The sequence below is a fragment of the Zonotrichia albicollis genome, chromosome 23 (assembly GCF_047830755.1).
Source record: "Zonotrichia albicollis isolate bZonAlb1 chromosome 23, bZonAlb1.hap1, whole genome shotgun sequence".
Taxonomy (NCBI): Eukaryota; Metazoa; Chordata; class Aves; order Passeriformes; family Passerellidae; genus Zonotrichia; species Zonotrichia albicollis.
The window spans coordinates 3,482,783-3,504,725 of NC_133841.1; the positions used below are offsets into that span (position 1 = coordinate 3,482,783).

General features: G+C 50.2%; 1 protein-coding gene across 1 annotated transcript; it reads left to right on the forward strand.

The window, feature by feature from the left end:
• Positions 1-513: 513 nt before the first annotated feature.
• RND2 (Rho family GTPase 2) lies at positions 514-20,692 on the forward strand. Its single transcript, XM_074557528.1, has 5 exons — positions 514-780; positions 861-948; positions 10,914-11,023; positions 15,793-15,927; positions 17,553-20,692. The coding sequence occupies exons 1-5, from the start codon at positions 679-681 to the stop codon at positions 17,799-17,801; spliced, it is 684 nt and encodes a 227-aa protein (XP_074413629.1). The 5' UTR covers positions 514-678; the 3' UTR covers positions 17,802-20,692.
• Positions 20,693-21,943: the final 1,251 nt, after the last annotated feature.

Genomic DNA, 21,943 nt, shown 5'->3' on the forward strand with positions numbered 1-21,943 from the left:
AACCCGGGCAGTGTGGGGCTGGGGCTGTGGGTCCATCCCGGGGGTCTGAGCCCATCCTGGGGATGTGGGTCCATTCCCGGGCTGTGGGACCATTCTGGGGATGTGAGCCCATCCCGGGCTGTGCGGCGCCGGGGGTATGCGTCTGTCCCAGGGCTGTGAGCCCATCCCAGGGGTGTGAGCCCATCCCAGGGGTGTGAGCCCATCCCGGGGGCTCTGAGCCCATCCCAAGGCTGTGGGTCCGTCCGGGGGTCTGAGCCCATCCTGGGGCTGTGGGTCCATCGCAGGGGTTGTGAGCCCATCCCGAGGCTGTGGGACCATTCCAGGCAGCGTGGGGCCGGGGCTGTGGGTCCATGCCAGGGGTGTCGGTCCATCCCAGGGCTGTGAGCCCATCCCGGGGCTGTTGGCCCATCCCGGAGCTGCGAGCCCATCCCGGACACCCCGGATCCTCCACCCGCCGTGCACCGGGGCTAGCGACAAGCGGCGGCAGCACGGAGGGGACGCCCCTCGGGGCGGCGGGGCCGGCGGGGGGCGGCTCCCGGGGCCGCGGCCGTGGCGGCTCGGCCCTGCCCAGCGCCGGCTCCGCTCCGCGCCTGGTTGGTGCCGTCGGGGCCGGGGGCGCGGCCAGGCCGGGGCCGGCCCGGTAAAGCGGCGGCGGAGCGGGCGCGGCGGCCCCGCACCATGGAGGGGCACCTGGCGCGCTGCAAGATCGTGGTGGTGGGGGACACGCAGTGCGGCAAGACCGCGCTGCTGCACGTCTTCGCCAAGGACTGCTACCCCGAGGTGCGGGAGGGCTGCGGGAGGGCGGGCCGGGCTCCCCTCAGCTCCCCCGGGCTCACCTGTGCTCTCCCCTCATTCCCCAGAGCTACGTGCCCACCGTCTTCGAGAACTACACGGCCAGCTTCGAGATCGACAAGCAGCGCACCGAGCTCAACATGTGGGACACCTCAGGTGGGCCGGGGGTGCGCGGGGGTGGTGGGGCCGGACTCGTCCTTCCCACCGTTCCCGGAGCCGCCGGGCCGGGCTGGGGCAGCGGCTCCGAGCCCTGCGAGCCTCCCGGGGGCACCGGGCGGGCGGCGCTCCCTTGTCCTGCAGCGGGGACAGCGAACAGAACCGGCTGCGGCTGCAGCCCTGAGGCCGGGGGAGCGGGGAGGAATGGGAGTGCTGATGGAGGGGGGAGCCCGCACCTCGGGGGGGATGCCCTGGTGCTGCCACAGAGCCTCCGGGGCTCTCTGGCGTCTTTTTGGCTCGGTTTGGTTTTGCCTCTTTGTGTCCTCGGTTGTGGTTCGCTCACAGCGCCGGGCACGGCTGTCCCAGCCCACCGAGACCCGTCCCAAACTTTGTGCCTGCTCCTGCCCCGGGGGAGGCACGAGTTGCGGGAGGAGTGCGTGATGCAGGGCTAATGTTAATATTGGCATCCCACAAAGTTCACAGGCACTTTCTGATTTATCTTCGGGTCCTTTTGTACGGGCAGTGCAGCTGAATGCTGTGTTCTGCTGATGAATATACATCGTGTGCTTACTGGTGCTCTTTCCCCATAGTCTCTTAATTTTTGGAATCCTGATGATAAATGAAGTGCTCTCAGTGTCCAAGAGCAGTAGTAAATGACAACATGACCTAGGACTTTCTTTTCCTGTTGTTTATTCAGATTCCTTGCTGTAATTTTGCCTTCATTAAGTGACAGCTATAGGATTAGCATAGCTCTACCTAGAGTAGTGGCTTTTAGTGAGTCTTGGACTAGCCCAAACATGTAAAATATATTTTAATCTTCTTCTGGAGCTTCCTGACCTAAGAGACCTTGCTTTGCTGATTTTTATTCCCTGAGACAAAGAGGGAATTGGATTCAGCTTTGCTGGCAAGCTGTGTGCTGTGATGTGAGCCATGAGGACGCTGGCTCCTGGGGATGAAGTGCCAGCCCTTGGTGTTTGACCAGGAGCTGTGCTTGAAGCACAGAGTGGTGGTTGCATGGAAGCCCTTGCAGGGTGGCTGCTGCTGGGCTGGTTTGGAGACTCTCAGATGTGAAGCCATCCTGGCTGGTTCCAGGCTGCAGAGAGCTCCTTGAAGCTGCTCAGGGTGCTCCAGGACTCGGGGATGGTCACTGGGCTGCACGTGAGTGTTCACCCACAGCTTGTGCACCCCCATGGCTGGGGGAGTCCAAAACCTGGGCTTCTGCAGCCTTGGAGGGGATGTGGTGGGTTGTCTTTGCTAGGCACTGAATGGCTTTGCTCTTGAGGATCTGTGTTTGATATAAAAAACTTCATCTTTGCAGGGTGTAGAAGCACGTTTGAAGTGTTGTTTGCTTTTTAGGAATCCTCCAGAATGATTTCCTTTGGTCTTACAAATGTTTAAAGGAAAGGGCATGATAAAAAGTCCTTAAAGGATGTATCTGGCACCTGCATCTGATGCTGTCACACGTTCATTTTTCCCCTTGTGACAAAAGATGTTTTTCCAATATTTGTCTCTGCAGCCAAAAACAAATGGACTTTGATTCTTCCTCTTTTCTCCTGTGAAAAATGTCAGACCTTTTTAACAGCTTTGCTGTAGATAGAGTTCATCAGGTAGTTTTCCAGATAGATTCCCTTTGATTTGAAATACACAGGAGCTAGCTCTTAATAAACAATCCTGCAAAGCACTAGACAGCAGTTTTCCCTGGTAATCAAACTGAAATTTTTAGCTGTAGACTGCAAAGTGCTGTTGAGTTTTCACTAGCCCACATAAATGGGAGCTTTGGCAAAAGAAGTTTTGCACAATAGTGAGTTGAACCAGCTGAGCTGAAGGGATCAGGAGAAGCTCATTGCCCACCCCATGGAGAATTGCAGGCATTGGTGGGCACTTCCCCTTCTCTCTGGGCTACCTATTCTTTGTTTTAAGCTGATTTTCGTATTATTCATGATAAATTCCATCCCAGCAAGAGTGAATGACATGAGGAGGGGAACACTTTCTATTTTAAATGCTCTCCTTCTCTTAGATAAGTGATGGAACTGAAATTCCCTGAGAAATCAGCAGACACCTGGAGAGAGGAGGTGGATATATATATTTTTTTAAATTTTTACTTAATTTCCCTCACCCCATACTTAGTTGAGGAAGCAGCTGGAGACTCTGGAAGCTACACAAGGTGAGCTGAGCATCTCTCAGCAGTGGGTGGTGGAGAAAGTGCAGTCTGGCTGGAAAACTCCCTTTATGAAGGCTGAGTGTGGCTGCAGTCTGCCTGGCCGCTCAGCCATCCCCATGGTAAGCCCTGTCCAGCCCAGGATGCTGCCTGCTCCCTGTGCCCTGTCATCCTGTTGGAAAATGCAGCCTTTGGAGCTGAATTGACCCCTCCTAAGTGGCAAACACAGGCTGTGACACTGGCAGCTGGCAGGCAGCAGCTCCCATTAGAGGAATATTGACACACAGTGGATGGGAGTGATGGAGAACTGAATGGCTCCCAAATTGTATTGGGAGCTCTGATTTTCTTTAAATGTCTTTTAACTCTTTGTCCCTTGTTTTTTTGGGGGGCTGGAGGGTGACTTTGGAGAATTTCCAGCACTGAGAATCCTTCAAAAGGGTTGAACCTGCTAGGACTCAAATGAGACTTAGCTCTGAGAATGCACCAGGGAGAAAATCCCCTTGTCCAACATCTGCAGCTGCTGGTTGTGTTTCATGTTTGTTTCAATTCAGACCATGGGAGTAAAATTGCTTGGGGTGCCATGTCACAGCACGCCAGGAATGTCCCATGCCTGCTGTCCCAAAGTGCTACATGTTATTTGCTAAAGCCTCCACTGTAAAACAGTTTGACATCCTTGTCTGTGAGGGAAGGGGTGCAGAGCCTGCATGGGGCAGCAATGGCTGCAGCTCCAGGGAATGATAGAGCTTGGATGGGGCAGGAATGGTGCAGGAATGGAGTGGCCATGCCCTGGCTCCTCTGCTCCTGAGCCTTATGGAGGGCACGGTGCTTTGCTGCTCTTCTTGTTCCTCTTCTGGCAAATTCTTTCGTTGGCTGAACGCGCTCAGCACAGAAACAACTCCTCTGCACAGGGCTGGGATCTTGTGGTGGGGGAAACTCCTGTTCAGTGGGATGTCTGATGGCTTGGCAGGGCTGTTCCCAGAGGGCTGGGTGCCCCAGACCGGCAGGATGAGCTTTGTGCTTTGCTCCTGGGGCAGGAGGAGGAGGAAGGTGCATGGCTGGCGATCATTAGCGATGCTCCGCAAGGAGTGGGCGAGTTTCGAGTTTCGTTTGAGTGCGTCAGGTCTGGGAGGGAGCATTGTAACCCCCAGGGCTTGCAGGGGCAGGGAGCTTCCCTCAGCGAGGTAATAATACTTTCCCTGTGGGATCAGGGAGTGTGTCTGGGGCTGGAAGTGGAACCATTGAGGTGCCCAGCAGGTCTCTGGCAGAGAGAGCCTTCAGTGAGCAGGCTGACCTGCTGTTTGGGGCTGCCCTGCTGCCCAGGGAGCTGTGCTTGGAGTGTTTCCCACCATGAGCTGGCACTGCCCACTGGTGCACTGGCAATGCCAGGCCATGGTGGCAATGACCAGTGCCCACCAGACTGGCCCAATGCCCTGTTCTGCAGAGCTCCCCTGGCACTGGGTGCAAGCAAGGGGAGAGAGGAGCTCAAGCCATGCTTGAGGGTTGGCAGCACTGCTGCTGGCAGCTCTGAGGTTTTACCCTGTATCCAGGTGGATTTTTTTTTTTCTGTTTTCAATAATAATGGTGAGGAACCTACACTGTACTGACTTCTTTGCTAGGAGGCTCTGCTTTTGTGCCTCAAAGTGCAGGCAGGCAGAGCCAGGAGTGATCTGAGGCCATTGAGCTGCTTGATGCATCTTTAGCTGATGCAGAGCGGAGCTGCCTGCTCCTGGCAGGGACATCTTTGCCAGTGCTCAGTGGCAGAGCCAGCCTGGCACTGTGCCCTGCACAAGGTCACTGCTGCCTTGGGAAGCTGCTGGAGGGGACTGTCCTTTGTGGACCTTGAGAGTGGCAGTGCCTGCTGCAGCCTGCAGCGTTGCAGAGGTCAGTGCTCAGGGGCTCAGCAGTGCCCTGCCCGGCTCAGAGCAGAGCTGTGTGCCTGCCAGCTCTCCACAGCCGCTGTCTCTTCAGCAGATGTGCTTTCAAGACAAGAATAACGCTGTGAATTGCAAATCCCCCTCCGCCTTCCTCTCTGCCTGTGCTCAGCAAACAGTCTGCCTTGGAATGGCCTGTGTGGGAACCCACGGGCTGTGATAACAGATCCTTCTTTTAAGGGAGCTACTGAGGAATGTTGATGAGATTAGAGAGCTGAAAGGGGCTGAGTTTGGCAATGGCATCTCCATGGATGCTGGGGCTGGCTGTGCCTGGATTCCCAGGGTGCAGCTCCAGGATTGCCATGGCTGCCTCTTCCCAATGTAAGAACAAGTCCTGTCTCAGAAAGGCTTCACTCTGAGGCACACAGAAAATGTGGAGCTGCCCTTTCCATACCAAAAGAGCTCCTCCCATGCTTCCTGTTCAGACTGAGAGCCTAAAAGCAGCATGCTTGTGTTGTGCCTCAGCACAAATATGTAGTTAATCCTAAAAATACAGCTGGGTCACATTCCCATGCAGGTCAGCAACCAGTCAGACAGAACTTTAAAGGGTTGCAGCAGAAATGCTGATACTGAAGTGGGTGGGATGGACCTTGAGAAGGCATGACAGGGCATGCCAGGGCAGTGCCCAGGAGGATCTCCTCTCTGGGCTGGGCACATTTCAGTAACCCTGAAATGAGCAGCACTGCTCCATGAGAATTGTGTCCATGCAGCCCTGTTCTCTGTGTGTGCTGCCTGTGCTGTTGCCCCTCTGGGTCCCTGTTGTCCCCTGCAGAAAGGGTGGCAGCCCAGGAGGATCTCCTCTCTGGGCTGGGCACACTGTGGGCATGCTGCAGTGCTCTGTGGCTCAGGGATGGAGCCTGGTTCTGCTCTGGCATCATCCATCCTTTGTCCCCTCCAGATCTGGGGGGCTCAAGCCTCTGTGGGGCCATGAGATGTCCTGGGAGTTGTGGGGGTGCTGAGGAACATTTGCTTTTAGTGACAGCTGGCTGGCCCTGCTGGCTGCTGTGACCTTGTGAATAAAGAGGAATGTTCTGTGGGGTGGGCTTGTTCCCAGCTCAGGTGCTGACCCCTTTCCCACAGCCCAGAGCTGATCTGCTCTCTGCTGTGCTCTGCTCTCCCTGCTCCTCTTGCCCCAGATTCTGAAGATAAAAATCTCCACTCCATTAAACTTTGCAAGTGTACAGGCCCAGCCTTCCCTGTGGGAAGAAACCTTATCTGGCAGCCACATGCCTGGGGAGGGATCTGATGCCTGTGAGCAGTGATGCTGAAATGAGCAGCACTGCTCCATGAGAATTGTGTCCATGCAGCCCTCATCCCTGTTCCCTGTGCGTGCTGCCTGTGCTGTTGCCCCTCTGGGTCCCTGTTGTCCCCTGCAGAAAGGGTGGCAGGCAGGTTGTGGTGATGCCAGCTGCCCTTGTGACGTGGCAGCAGTGCCAGGAAGGGACTGTGACCCCCATTTGTCTCCCTGCTCAGCTGCTGCAGGCATGGAAAGGCTGGGAGGGCAGTCCTGCCACTCCTGCCATGCCAGACACCCTCTGATGTGTCACTGACATATTTTATGAAAACCCTTTCACTGGGATTGAGCCTTAGAAAAGAAATATAAACAATAACTCTCTGATGGCTCAGAATGTGGTCTGAAGATTTTACCAACAGTTGCATCTCTGCTTGGTCTCATGTGAATTGTTTTACTTGATGACCAATCCCAGTCCAGCTGTGTCAAAGCTGTGAGCAGTCACAAGATTTTATTATCATTCTTTTCTGGCCTTCTGATGTATCCTGTCTCTTTCGAGTAGTTTTAGTGCATCATTTTCTTTTAATATAATATATAAAATAAAATAATAAATCAGCCTTCTGAAATATAATATATATAATAAAATAATAAATCGGTCTTCTGAAACATGGAGTCAAGATTCTCATCCCTTCCCTCCAACACCCCCGCAGTGATGCTGCCCCAGGAGCTTTCAGGGGCTCCTCACAGCTGCTGGAGGGAGGTTTGCAGCTGAAAAAGCTTCTGTGGCCACAGGTGAGGCAGGACACAGGGCTGGGATGGGGCAGGGGAGCTCAGTGCCTGCCTGAGCTGGGGATTCCTCCCTCCACTGGTAAATCCAGCAGAACTGCCTCCTCCTGAGGGGCAGGCTTCCAGTAATAAGGTCTGGAGAAGGGCCCAGAAATGCCACCTCAGCCTATGCAAATAGCATTGCCTTCATCCTGAAGGTGTGCCAGCTGGGCTCTTTAGTAATTCACTCATTTCTGTACGTGCATTGTAGGAATCAGGAGCAGAGGTTAATTGTCCAAACTGATGAGCCGGGGTTTTCTTTCAGTTGTGCATTTCCCAGAAGAGTGTTTATTCTATGTCACAGAGCAGTTTCCTCCTTTCCTTACTTCAGGGGTTTGCAGTGATGTTGCACAAACAAGACAAATGTCAAAGTTCAGCCAGGCCAGAAGGTTCTGGAAGTCCTGGGGCTGTTGACTTGCTCCTGCTTTGGCAGCTTTGCCCTCTTGGGATCTGTCTGGCAGAGTGCACATCCTCTGCCATCTCTAAAGGCTCGTCTGGCACCTCTGTGTGGGGAGGAGACCCAAAACTCTCTGTGTTGTCAGTGCAGCCCTGCAGAAAGCTGGGATGGGTTTGTGTTCCATTCCATGAAGGCTGCTCCTGGCAGTGCCTGCAGAAAGCAGCGTGTGCCTCACACTGCTCCCTCTTTGGGGAGAGCTTTCAGAGCCCCCCGAGTGTGCTGCTGAGAAATTGAGGTCTTGGCAGTGCTCACCTCTGTTTCAGCCCGAGCTGGGCTGTGAGAGCCCCTTGCAGAGCAGATCATGGATTTCCCTGTTGTTGGATGGAGGGTGCCTGTGTGAGAGGCTCATCATCTCCAGAACAGCTAATGAGGAGCAAATGGAGATTAGCACCACGTTGGTGGAGATGAAACAGCACATTTCAGCCCCCTGCCCAAGAGTGGCATCTCTGAGCTGCAGTGCCAGGCACTGCAGGATCTACCAGGCAAGGGCAAAGAGGAGCCACTCGTGCTTGTGTTGTGGACAACAATGGGAATTTTATTTTTAAGCTGGTTGTAGGCTTGCTCCAGTTTTCTCTTTAATCATGAACAGATGCACTTAGGTCCTGTTTCTTGCAGACCTGGATGCCAAGTGGGAGAATGACTCATGCAGTGAAGGAAGGCTGAATCTGCAGACACACCAGCCTTGGGCTCCTTGTGTGTGTGTGGAATTGCCAGACTGTGATCTCTGGAGTGTCTTGCTGGAGGATCTGTAAGGCGTCAAGTGCTCCTAATCCATAAAACTGAAGAGCTGGAGTTGAAGGCTCTGGCTTTTTGGGGTTGTTTAAGTGGGGTTTTGGGGTGGGGGGGTGTTGTTTTGGTGTGGTTTTTTTTAGTTGTCAAATGCAATGAAAAAGTAATAGATGCAAAAGAGAATTTCCTGATTGAGTAGAGAGGTCTCCAGAGCAAACTGGGGATTACCTTGGCTGGGAGCAATGCAGCTCCTCTGCCCCACAGGGCAGCACTGAGGTGGGCAGAGGCTGCTGAATGCCAGCTGAGGTGCCAGGGGTCACTCCTGCTCTTTGCAGGTAATGAATGTGAAGCAAATTCTGATCTCATTTAAAAAAAAAATCAGGTTCTTTACCTCGTGCTTCCCTTCCCTCAGCATGGGAGTCTCTCCTGTGGTCCAGGTGGTCAGAGCAGGACTCCTGGCTTGATTCCTGGGTCTGTGGGGGTCCTGTGGGATCCGGGGGGCTACAGCAGCCCTGAGGAGCTGGCTGGCTGCTGAGGAGCAGCAGGTTGCTATGATACAGTTTGCTGTGGCACTGTCTGTGCTGAATGAGCCAAAGCTGCCCCTACAAAAGGAGCATTCCTTGGCTGGGAGGGGGTAGATTTATCTCAAGTGTTTATGTAAAGCTGAGAAGCTGCAGGGAGAGGATGTGCGTGGGAACGTTTCCTCCAGCACCCGGGCCCCTGTCTGGAGGCAGAGAGCTCTGTGTGCATGGGGGAGAGGGCAGGGCTCAGATAAAGGGCTGGGCTGATTCAGGCATGCAGATCAGCCCTGGATCTCCTGGCCTGTGCTCCCAGCCCGTGGCAAACAGAAGAGCCTGTTCAAAGGGGAGCTCAGCACTGCTTGGTGCTGCTTGTGACAGCAGCCCTGGGCTGGGCAGGGCTGGCTCATGTGGCTGTGCCATGGGCAGTGCTGTGACCCTGCCAGCTGTGAGCCTGAGGAGAGCTCAGAAACCTCTGTGCCCTGGCTCACCCTGCCTGCCTGGCATCCCTGTCCCCAGAGCTGCCCAAGATGTACACGGACTGGCTCCTTTCCATTAGGGAGCTTGACTTTCCCTCTAGGAAGAGGGCTGGGCCCTGCAGAGGTCAGGGTCTGTTTCTCCTGTGCTGTTCCAAACCCCTTCCCTTCCCAGTGACGTTGCAGGGGCTGCAGGTGCCTTTGCTCCTCTGGGCTGGCTGTAAGAGCTGCAGACACCAGGAGCCAATTTTCAGGGAATCCAATTGCACATCAAATCCAGGCACCTTCCCCTGGCTGTGTGGAGTGGCAGGGGCTGGGGGGTCACAGCCCTGGAGCTCTGCTGTGGTTGGTGCCATGGTCTGAGCTGCATGGCCAGTCCCTGGCACTGGGCAGGGTTTGGGGAGGCTCCACCAAGCCCTCAGCCTGCCCCATGTGGGCTCTGGGCAGAGAGAGGAGCGTCAGGCTCTGCTGCCCAGGTGTTTGCAGAGCTCCAGCTGTGCTGTGCTGGGGGACTGAGCCCCTGTGCACATCAGACCTGCAGAGAATCAGCCCACTCTCCTCTGGTGCCCAGCCCAGGCAGATTTCCATCCTTCCAGAAACATAAGCCACCCTCATCCATAATTCATCAGGTGCTGAGTTTCACTGAGGAGCCACCTGACACCTGGGCTGCACCTTTCTCCTGGGGTGGGAAAGTGCCAGCTCCTGACATCCCAAGGAGCTGCAGCAGGAAGCAGGTCTGGCTTCCTCAGCCCAGGATGGCAATCCTGCTTTTGGAGGAGGCAGATCCAACAAGGACTCTGCTGTCTCTGTTTCCTCTTCCCATAAATAAAATCTGCTTCTCATCCCTCCAGGAAATTTAAGTTATTTGTCTTTGCTACTTAAAACCACTGCTTTGGTTTCATATAGTGAGGCTGATTGCTCCATGAGTGTTTGCTGAGGTGTCTGCACTCACCAGCAGAGTGCAGGGCAAATAAAAATGCTGTGGCACAGTGACCTTCCTGCCTGAAATTTGCATTGAAGGGGTGTGTGTGTGCACATGTGTGTGGTAGAAGAAATACAGAAATATAAGAAGTGCATGATTCAGGCTGGGCTCTTTGCCTGCTCACAGAGTTCCTGTGGAATGCAGAATCATCCCCTTCCATTTATAGCTCATTCACAAAACACTGTCACTTCTTTTATACACCAAAAAGAATCTGTCTGACTTTTCCCAGCACAAATCCAGAAAGAAGGCAATTCATTTTTACCTGTCACAAATTCTCACCACCTTTGTGAGCAAGCTCTCCTGTATAAAGATAGCAAGGGAAGGATACAAACCCAGCAGCAGCATTTGCTGTCTTCTCTCAGCCCCACCTTTCTGCTGTGAGGGGTGATGGAATCCAGGCTGAGTGGTGAGCCAGGCTGAGCCCTCCTGCATCAGCAGCACTTGCCAGATGCTCACCAGGCAGGGAGAGGGATGCAAAACTTGCCCTTTCACTCTGTCAAGGGGTAAATATAAGAAAACAAGGACAAAACATCTGACTTCCATGCCTAAACAAAGGAACTAAAATCCTCTGCCAATCCAGCTGTGCTGAACCTTATGGCATGTGGTCTCTTTCAAACCAGAACTTTGTTTATAACACTGGCCCTGCTCCTCTCCACAGGCTCGGCCTACTACGACAACGTGCGGCCCTTGGCCTACCCCGACTCGGACGCTGTGCTCATCTGCTTTGACATCAGCCGCCCTGAAACCCTGGACAGTGTGCTCAAAAAGGTGAGTTCCATCAGCCAGAGGGGTGCTCTGCCCCACCATGGCCTCAAACCCTGGAAGGTGTGCTCAAAAAGGTGAGTGTCCAACAACCAGAGAGGTTCTGTGCCCCACCACACCCCAAAACCCTGGACAGTGTGCTCAAAAAGGTGAGTGTCCAACAACCAGAGAGGTTCTGTGCCCCACCATGCCCTCAAACCCTGGACAGTGTGCTCAAAAAGGTGAGTTCCATCAGCCAGAGGGGTGCTGTGCCCCACCATGCCCTCAAACCCTGGAAAATGTGCTCAAAAAGGTGAGTGTCCAACAACCAGAGAGGTTCTGTGCCCCACCATGCCCTCAAACCCTGGAAAATGTGCTCAAAATGTGAGTGTCCAACAACCAGAGGGGTGCTCTGCCCCACCATGCCCTCAAACCCTGGACAGTGTGCTCAAAAAGGTGAGTCCAGCAGCCATGGGGTGCTCTGCCCCACCGTGGCAGCCCTGAGGCTCTCATCAGGGTCAGAGCTCTGGCCCCTGTCTCGGGTTGCTGTTGTTAATTGCTGCTGTTAATTGCTGCCCCCACATCTGTGGGTGTGAACACAGACCCCACACACGTGCTGCAAGCTGCCACCACCCCCTAGGTTCCTTCCAAATGGAAATATTCTGCATTCTGCACACACAAAGCAGAGCACCCAACCATCCTCCTCTGAGCACAGGAGCTCCAGGCAAGGCTGTGGACATTCTCATCAATCTATTTAAAGAAGAAATCTCTGGCAAGGTTCTACCATTTGAGGCCAAACCCTTGCAAAATAGATAGCACAATTTTAATTTTACATCCTAGGATTGCAGTTTAGAGAAGTCCACTTACATAACAGAAATTGGCTTTTTCGCAGGATCAGGCACCAGCTGTAAAACACAAATCCTAAAAAGATGTTGTCAGGTGTTTAATTTTAAAGTCTACAATTTCTTTCACAGTATTAGTTTGTACATTTTTCTATTTCTGTCAGCAGAACCACCAGTGGATTTCTGTCAGCAGAACCAGCAGTGGATCTCTCAACAGAACCACCAGTGGCTGTGGATGGCCTGCAGCAGCTGGGAAGGAGCCTCTGGTGCCTGTTTCCAAGCAAGCAGAGTGCTCAGTTTTTTGGCTCTCCCCTCAGTTCAGCATCTGCACAGTGAAAAAGACAGCAATCAGTTCTCTAGAGCTCGTCAACAGAAATGATGAGCTGTGGTGCTGAATTTGAAGTGAATTATTGAGCTGAGATGGCACAATGCCACTGGCCTGGAGAGCAGGCAGGGCCCTAAGCCTGCCCTGGCACTGGGAGCAGCTGAAATTTCCTACCTGCTCCTTAGTGCCTTTCAGCAGAGCTGATATTGCAGCTGGCAGGTCCCAGAGAGCCTCTCAGGGCTGGGGATCTGCTGTGGGGCACCCCAGGCTGGTCCCCAGTGGGTCACTTCTGGGAGAAGGACCAAGGGAAAGTCCTGGAAAATAATTTACCCTCCTTCCTCTGAGGTGAAGTCCAGCAGCCCCAAATGCTGCTCAGAGGAGGGAGGGTAAATGTTTTTCCAGGGCTGCATCCCTTGGTCCTGCTGTGCCCTGCTTCCTGCCATGCATTCAGGGAGCTGTGGTTGTGCTGTGCAGGGATTCAGGGTGTGTGGTTGTGCTGTGCAGGGATTCAGGGTGTGTGGTTCTGCTGTGCAGGAATTCAGGGAGCTGTGGTTGTGCTGTGCAGGAACTCAGGAATTCAGGGTGTGTGGTTCTGCTGTGCAGGAATTCAGGGTGTGTGGTTCTGCTGTGCAGGAATTCAGGGAGCTGTGGTTGTGCTGTGCAGGAATTCAGGGAGCTGTGGTTGTGCTGTGCCAGAATTCAGGGTGCTGTGGTTCTGCTGTGCAGGAACTCAGGGTGCTGTGGTTGTGCTGTGCAGGAATTCAGGGAGCTGTGGCTCTGCTGTGCAGGAATTCAGGGAGCTGTGGTTGTGCTGTGCAGGAATTCAGGGAGCTGTGGTTCTGCTGTGCAGGAATTCAGGAACTCAGGGAGCTGTGGTTGTGCTGTGCAGGACAGCATCTGCCAGCTGCATCCTGTCCTGAGGGGCTGGCATCTCGTTTGTGACACTCTCTGGGACACCAAGGCATGGAAAGCACCACAGAGCAGCAGCTCCCATGGCTGTTCTCCCCAGAGAGCCCCAGGGCTGGAATGGCCATGGCCTGAACATGGCACATTGTGCTGCCTGGCCTCTTGGCCTCTCCACATTTTGCCAAATGTGCTGAAGCAAATGCCTCTGACTCAGCTGCTGGGAGGGCTGGGAAGTGGGGCTTTGTCTCAGGAGTGTCCTGCTGAGGGGACAAAGACCCTTCAGATAAATTGGTCAATGGCTCAGTGTTGGCTTCCAGAGCAGGTCCTGGGTACCAAGCAGGCTGGGTGCAGGGAGGGTGTTTCATGTGGACTCAAAGAATTCACTGCTCAGCTTGGGAGTCAGCAGAATAATAATGCAAGTGAATCACTTGGACCTTAATGAAATACAAACCTCTCAATAATTAGGTGGGGCTGGGAGTTATTTGTCTCTCTGCACAATCTTCATGTGAGTCCACTCTGCTCAGTGCATGGCTTTCCCTGTGCAGCCTCACAGATGTTTTGAGTGCTGCTAGGCAATGTTTTTTTGATATGGTAACTTAAAATAAACCCTAAATCCCAGGGGATTTCTTAAGTGCCTCTGAGTAGATGCCTTGTTTCCTTTGGTGCAGGCTCACAGCCTTATGGCAGCGAGGAAAATTCCTAAGACACCATGAAGCTGAAATGGGTTTTAGCTTGTGATATCAGGCAAATAAGGAAAATAACATTTCCTGTTCAAGCCTCAGGCAAAAATCCAGCAGAGGAAATCTTTATTAATGCCTCCCCTCTGATGCCTGGGCTGCTGTACAGCATGTACAGTGGAAGGGGCAGAGGCATCTGAGGGAGTGCAAGCAGCAGCTCTGCCTTTCATGCAGAACAAGATTTCATGGAGTGGTGCTTTGGTCCTGACAAGTCTTGATGGCACAACAGGGTTTGGGCTCCCAGAGGTGTCAGCCATGCAGGAAGAGGTCACAGCTCTCTCCATAGAATAGGGAGCCCTGTGTCACTGCAGAGCCCTCTGCCAGGTGTGACAGACCTTGTAGCTCAAATCCTTCACATGAATTAGGGGGAAAACTCCAAAAGAAGTGGGTCTGTCTGTTCATTCTGAGGTTGTGTGAGTCTGGGGGTGCCTGAATCCTGGGGAGTCAATGTCCTTGGCAAGCAGATACCTGGAGATACCTAAGACAATCTCCTGATAAAAAATAAGATTTTTCTTATTTTGCATATAAATTAGAGTGAAAGCTCCAAAAGAAGTGGGTCTGTTCATTGTGAGAGTCTGTGGCTGCAGCACCATGACCTCCAGAACTCTGCCCAGGGGCTGGGGGTGCCTAAGTCCTGGGGCAAGCAAATTCCTGGAGATACCTAGGACAATCTCCTGATTAAAAAAAAAAAAAAAAGATTTTTTATATTTTGCTTATAAATTAGAGTGAAAGCTCCAAAAGAAGCAGGTCTGTTCATTGTGAGGTTGTGTAAGTCTGTGGCTGCAGCACCATGACCTGCTCAGGGGCTGGGGGTACCTGAGGTCTTGGCAAACAGATACCTAAGACAAGCTCCTGATAGAAAACAAGGTTTTTCATATTTTGCAGTGGCTTTGGTCTGATACTGATTGAATGACATTTGGGTGGTTTTTAGCCCTCCCTTCCCCAAGAGTTGTGCTTGGTGGCTTGGGTTTTTTTCTGCTTCTAATTGCCCAGGGTGGACCTTAACCCTGAGTTATTGTAGCAGGAAATTGCTAATTCCAAGTGACACTTCAGCTGGGGGTAATCTCTATTTATTATCTGCTCTCTACTTCAGCACCACTAGATAAGTGACTGGGGCATTGACATGCTGATGGAGCTGTGCAGGTCTCCCCCCGGGGGAGGTCACAGGTGATGGATTTATTTACTGCTGCAGACACAGCTGACATCAGGCATTCACTTTGGGAGCTCTGAAAAGAATCATTTATATGAAGGACATGGATGTTTGCCCTGGCCTTCTCTTTCCATTGCTTCAATTCTTAATTTCCCTGGCTATAGCTATGCTCTGAACATCATAATGTCTTTAACATTATGGTGTGGTGGCTCCCATTAATGAATAGTGTGTGAGTGTGCAAAGAGCTCTCCACTGGCCCTGTTGACCCTTGGGGTCCCAGATTTGAGCAATAATCTGGAGCAGGAGGGCTTGAAGGGTACTCTGGCCATTCAATCCTTGACTGTGGCTATTACAGCGACCTGATGAGGTCTTCATGGTGAGAGAGAGACAGAATCTTAGTTCGTGATCAGAAGGCTGGGTTTATTGATATGTGATACATAATACATTACTATACTAAAAAGAATAAAGTGAGAAGTTCCAGAGGCTGCTAAGCTAAGAATAGCATAGAAAAGAATGAATAACAAAGTTCTGTGTCCAGCAGAAAGCAAGGACAAACTCTCCTGTGAGTGGTCAGCAAATCCAAACACTCACAGAAGCCCAATCACCACTGCACCTGTTGCATTCCACACCAGCCGATAACAATTGTTTACATTCTTCTTCTGGGGCCTCAGCTTCCCAGAAGATGAACAAATCCCAAAGAAAGGATTTCTATGAAAAAATGTCTGCGACACTGTGGCAGCCATTAAAGAGCCCTGATATGCTAACCAGTGTTGGAACAGTTGTGACACCCTGTTTGGAAAAGCCACCCCAACCAGAACCTGTCCTTTCCTCCGCAGTGGCAAGGGGAGACACAGGAGTTCTGCCCCAACGCCAAGATCGTGCTGGTGGGCTGCAAGCTGGACATGAGGACAGACCTCAACACCCTGAGGGAGCTCTCCAAGCAGCGCCTCATCCCCGTGACACACGAGCAGGTGGGTTTGGGCAGTGCCCAGGGAGGGACAGCTGTGCCCTGTCACCCACTGCGCCCAGGCCTTGGTCTGCAGATGCTTTGGTCATGACTTGGGGGCTCAGAGCTGTTCTTGTTTCCACCACTCTTGTCCCCAGCTCTAGAAGACTCAATTTCTGATGCTCTGCTGAGCAGCCAGCCATTTAGTAGCCAAAAAAGTCATTTCTCAAAGCAGGTGGAAGTGCTTGATTTGACAAGCTGGACTGGCTAAAGGGGAGTGTTGTCCTTCTGCATCTCCAGTTCAGTGCAGCTCTTTCTGCTCCCAGTGACTTTAGGTTTGCTGATAAATGAAATTAGACATTGAAAGATGAAGGAAACAATGGGGTAGAAAAACCCTTAAATTCCATAAGAATTAAAAATTAAAAGGGAGGGTTATACATTAGAGGGAAATCTTCAGTATCAGGTGTATTGGGAATTTTTACCTCTCAAGTACCTCAGCCATTGGGGAAAGAGAGAAGGAAATTGGGATAAAAAGGGAGGCTGAGTCCTGTGGTGGTGTTTGAGGGTCCCCAGGACAAGGGAAAAGATGAGAATCTTGACTCCATGTTTCAGAAGGCTGATTTATTATTTTATGATATATATTATATTAAAAATGCTATACTAAAACTATACTAAAGAAAGAGAAAGGAGACAGCAGAAGGCTAGAAAGGAATGACAATAAAATCTTGTGACAGACTCAGAGTCTGACACAGACTGGCTGTGATTGGCCATTAATTAAAGAAAATTCAAATGCTGGGTAAACAGTTCTCCAAATCACATTCCAGAGCAGCAAAACATGGAGAAGCTGAAACTTCCCAGCTTTTCAGGAGAAAAGATCCTGCCAAAGGGATTTTTCATAAAATATCACAGTGACAGCATCCTCCAAAAATTGGAGAGATCCCAGGGGAATGCCCCATGGCCTCTCCCTTTATTCAAATAAAGCAAAAGTACTCTTCTGCCTCCTTTTTGGACATAAACCTCTGATGTTTGTGGATTAGTTTTCCTAACAAAAGGGAGCGTTATGCATTAGAGGGAAATCTTCAGTATCAGGTGTATTGGGAATTTTTTACCTCTCAAGTGCCTCAGCCAATGGGGAAAGAGAGAGGGAAATGTGGGAAATTGGGAGAAAAAGGGAGGCTGAGTCCTCCAAAAATTTGAGAGATCCCAGGACAATGCCCCATGGCTTGTCCCTTTATTTGAATGAAGTAAAAGGACTCCTCTGCCTCCTTTTTGGACATAAACCTCTGGTGTTTGTGGATTAATTCTCCTAACAATATTGGTTTTAATGAACATTTTAATGCGAAAAGCCAATCATAAATACACATTTCGTGTGTTAATTTTCCTAACAGTATTCATTTAAATAAACATTTTAATGCAAAAAGCCAATCATAAAATACACATTTCGTGGGTTAATTTTCCTAAGAGTATTCATTTAAATAAACATTTTAATGCAGAAAGCCAATCATAAAATACACATTTCGTGGGTTAATTTTCCTAACAGTATTCATTTTAATGACCATTTCAATGCGAAAAGCCAATAAATACACATTTTTACCCTTGCTCCTCGGTGCCCTAACGCTGCTCCCTCGCTGCTGCTCTCTCTGGCCGCAGGGCAGCGCGCTGGCACGGCAGATTGGGGCAGTGGCCTATGCAGAATGCTCCTCCAAGGTGTCAGAGAACAGCGTGAGGGACGTGTTCCACCTGACCACGCTGGCCTCGGTCAACAGGGTGCACAAGAACCTGAAACGCAGCAACTCCAAGCGGGGACTGAAGCGGGCGTCACAGATGCCTGGCAGGACAGACTTCCTGAGTGACACAGAGATGAGGAAAGACCGAGCCAAGAGCTGCTCCATCATGTGAGAGCGGGCTGTAAATAACGCGTGTGTGTTGTCCATTTGTACAGTGAGTGGCTGAGAGAGGGCACGGCGCTGGCTGCAGGAGCTGCCCTGCCTTTCCAAAGCCTTTCTCTCAGTCTCCAGGGCTGAGCAAAGGTGCCAGCTGCCAGCAGGGCTGCACGAGTTGCCCTGCACACTGTGGAGACTTTTCTGCTGCTGTGCAGATTGCTTGGGATGAAGGAACCACTTGGCAGAGGAGGATTCTGGTGCTGGAAGGTTTGTGGCTGGGGGAAACAAAGTCAAAGGGAGTGATGCTGTGTGTGTGTGTGCCACCCTCCTGTACCCACAGCCCAGGCCTGCCCTGTGCAGCTGTACAGCACACACAGCGTGGGCTGGGGGCTCTGTGGGGCCTGGGCTGGAGGGAGGAGGGGGATTGGGAGCAGCAGAGTGTGGTCAGGAGAAGGTGTTCCTCCAATCTTCCTGCAGAAGGGAAATGGTGTTTGAGGTGATGCTGTTGGACAGCAAGGTGCAGGGCTGGGCCAGAGCTGGGAGGGAGGGCTGGGAAGGAACCTCAACCTGATGAGACACCACAGCAGCCCACCTCCTGCAAGGGAAGCAGACAGATGTCTCTTCCCACAGCATTTCAGGTACTCAAACTGCATTTGAAACGTGGATCTGGCTCTAAGGGAGAGGTGTGTCCCACTAGGTGCACCCTGAGGATGGTGGTTCCCTCCAGCAAGCAAACGCCCCTGGGGAGCTTTGCTGAGCCCTGGGCTCTGCCCCTGCCCTGCACACACAGCTCCCAACAAGAACTGCAATAACAATCCATGTCCTGCTCCCCACCCACTTCCAGCTGCAGGCTGTGCTGCATGGTGCTGTGTTTGTCTGGTATTGATGAGGAAAATGCCTTTATGCATATCTGCACCCTGTCTCTGCTGTGGCAGTGGGAGAGGAGGTGCTCCCTGCCCTTGTGCCTTGCTGTCTGTCCTCCTCCCAGCATCTCCCATTGCTTCTGCTGCTGTCCCCTCTGAATGCCTTTGATGACAGTATTAGCCTGGGCTTAATGTCACATGGACACTTTATGGAAAAATAGAATCTGCTCTGTTGCCAGATCCAACTGTGTCTGTGGGCTACAGGAAAAATAAACATGATTGGAAAATCTGTGGTGCTTGGCTGTGTTCATTTTTAACTCAAACCACACATCCTCTCAAAATCTCTTACTGCTCAACTTACCTTTGTGTCCTGATGTCTCTCTCCAGCTCTTGAAATACACTTGTGCACCCCCTTCAGTGCAAAACCCGGAGGATTTATCTGCATGTATTCATTTTGGAGCTGAAACACCTGCCTTGAGCAGCCTCTCCCTCTGTCCTGGCTCCTGCAGTGTTGTGCAGCGTTTGCAGGAGGCTCTGCCTGATTCAGCAGCCTGAGCTGCCAGGAGCTGTCTGCGTCCTTTCAGCTTTTCACTCAGTGTTTTGTGTCTGCTCTCACACCCAGCTGCACAGGGAAGGCATTTTGGGGGATTTTGGAGCTGCTGATTTACCAGCACCAGAAAAGCTCCATCAGAAACTGGACACTTGTGCTGTGAGCAGGCTGAAAGAGCTTGAAAACCCCATCTGCAGTCTGGGAGGAGGAGGAACTGAGCAATGCAGGGTCTGGAGAGCAACCCTCAGCATCTTGATGGTTTTCTTGCACTCTCTGGGCTCCTCAGAGCCAGAACCAGATCCCAAATCTTGGATTGCAGCAGTCAGAGGCACACAGGAGTCACTGCTCATTCCTCAGAACCTGTTTGCAGGTGTTCTCACCACCTCATGTCCCACAGCCACTGGGGCTTCCTTCTTTCCTCATCACACAGCACGTGCCGTCCCTTTTACTGTGCTCTACCAATTCTCAGGCTTCTGAATTTAATGGGGCAGTCCCTAAAATGCAGTTTGAATTTAAAGTGCCAGTCCCTACAGAAGCAGTTGGAATTTAATGTGCCAGTCCCTACAAAAGCAGTTCCTGGGTCACTGATCAGTTTAAACTTGTGCTGGCTCTACCTTAACTTGTTAGTTGTAAACCCTGTAAACAAATCTTAATTCCAACATCCATCCTGGGGGCTGTGCAGGGCAGCACCAGTGCAGAATGGGCACAGCACATCAGGCTCAGCTCAGGGAGCTGTGGGAGCACCAGTTCCAGTGCACAAAAAGGATGGGATCTTCCTTGAAAACTTCCTGTTCTGGTTTCCTTCATTTATTTTCTGTGCTGGAGGGAAGTGTCATTTCTGCTCACCTCACACCACGCTCAGCACAGTTTTAACTGTGGTATGAAAATAATAATGACATTGGAGTGAAAGTAATTTGGGCCCAGCTGCTTCTAGAACAGCCAAAAAAAACCCCAAAAATAAATTTGTATCAGCCTAAAAAATGTGCATTCTGCCTGAGTGAGCAAGACCAGACTCAGATGCAGACATGTCCAGAGGAGGTTTGGACACAGAAATGTGCAGCTCATGAGGAGCTGATGAAAGCCAAAATGCAAATGCTGCCACAGCTGAGCTGAACCCAAAGCATTCATCTGTCAGCCTTGAATACAACCCAGGCATGAACTGCTGGGAGCCTTTTTTGGAGGTTTGGGCTTGTGGCTTCAGAGTGGGATTGAATTCTGGGCAAATGAGAGTCCCTGTCCCCTGCTCTGCCCCTCCCAGGCTCTCTGCAGCCACAATTCAGCAAGCAGATTAATATTCTGCCACTTGCTTCTGCACCAGCTTTCTTGTCTAATAAAGAGTGTTTGGGCTCCCACAGTAGCTCATTTAACCAGACTTTTCAGAGGAGCTCCTCTCCCTCACTCTCCTTCTCTACAGAGGAATAAACAAGACAAAACAGGAAGCAAAAGCAAAGGAAGAATAGAAAAGGCAAAAAAAAAAAAAAAAAAAAGAATAAAGTCTGAAGGAGAAAAGGAGAGCCACAACGACAGGACAGAGCAAATGAACCCATTGTTGGGTCCCTTCTCCTCCAAACCAGAACAGAGCCTGCTAGGAGAAGTTTGGGAGTCTTTTGTGTGTGCGTATACATATATAATATATAGATGTAGAGATATCTAGATATCTATCTAGATATATATATATAGATATAGATATCTATATCTATATATATAGATATATAGTTATATAGATATAGAATAGATATAGATATAGATATAGATATAGATATGAATATATATATATATACAGATATATATATAATGCATATATATAGATCCCTATATGTGTGTCTGTATATACATAATATATATTGTGTCTGTATATATATATGTCTCTATATATGAATAAATAGTTATAGATATATATATAAATATATAGATATATACAGATATATAGATATATAGTGCATATATATAGCTCCCTATATATGTGCATATATATACATAATATATATATTGTGTTTGTATATATATAGTCTGTATATATGGAAAAATATAGTTATAGATCTAGATAAAAATATAAATAGATGGATGATAGATAGATAGATAGATAGATAGATAGATAGATAGATAGATAGATAGATAGATAGAGATATATATAGATATATAGTGTGGAAATATATTCCTATATATGTATGCATATATATATACTCATAATATATATATTGTGTCTGTATGTATATATATGTCTGTATATATGAAAAAATATAGTTATAGATCTAGATAAAAATATAAATAGATAGATAGATAGATAGATAGATAGATAGATAGATAGAGATATATATAGATATATAGTGTGGAAATATATTCATATATATGCATATATATATATACACATAATATATATATTGTGTCTGTATGTATATATATATCTGTATATATGAAAAAATATAGTTATAGATATACAGATAAATATATATATACAGATATATATAGATGTATATAGTATATATGTATATGTATTCCTCTATATATGTGTGTCTATATATATATATATATATATATACAGACACAATATATATATTGTGTCTGTATATGTATATCTATATATATGAAAAAAATACATAAATAGGAGTAGATAGAAAAGTAGAAAAGGGAACTTTTGGTATTGCCAGCATGGGAACAGCTCCAAAGAACATGCTGAAGTTAATGGCAGGTAATTCAGGATAAAAAAAGCAGCAGTAGGTGTGTGGGGAATGTGGCCATGGCCCT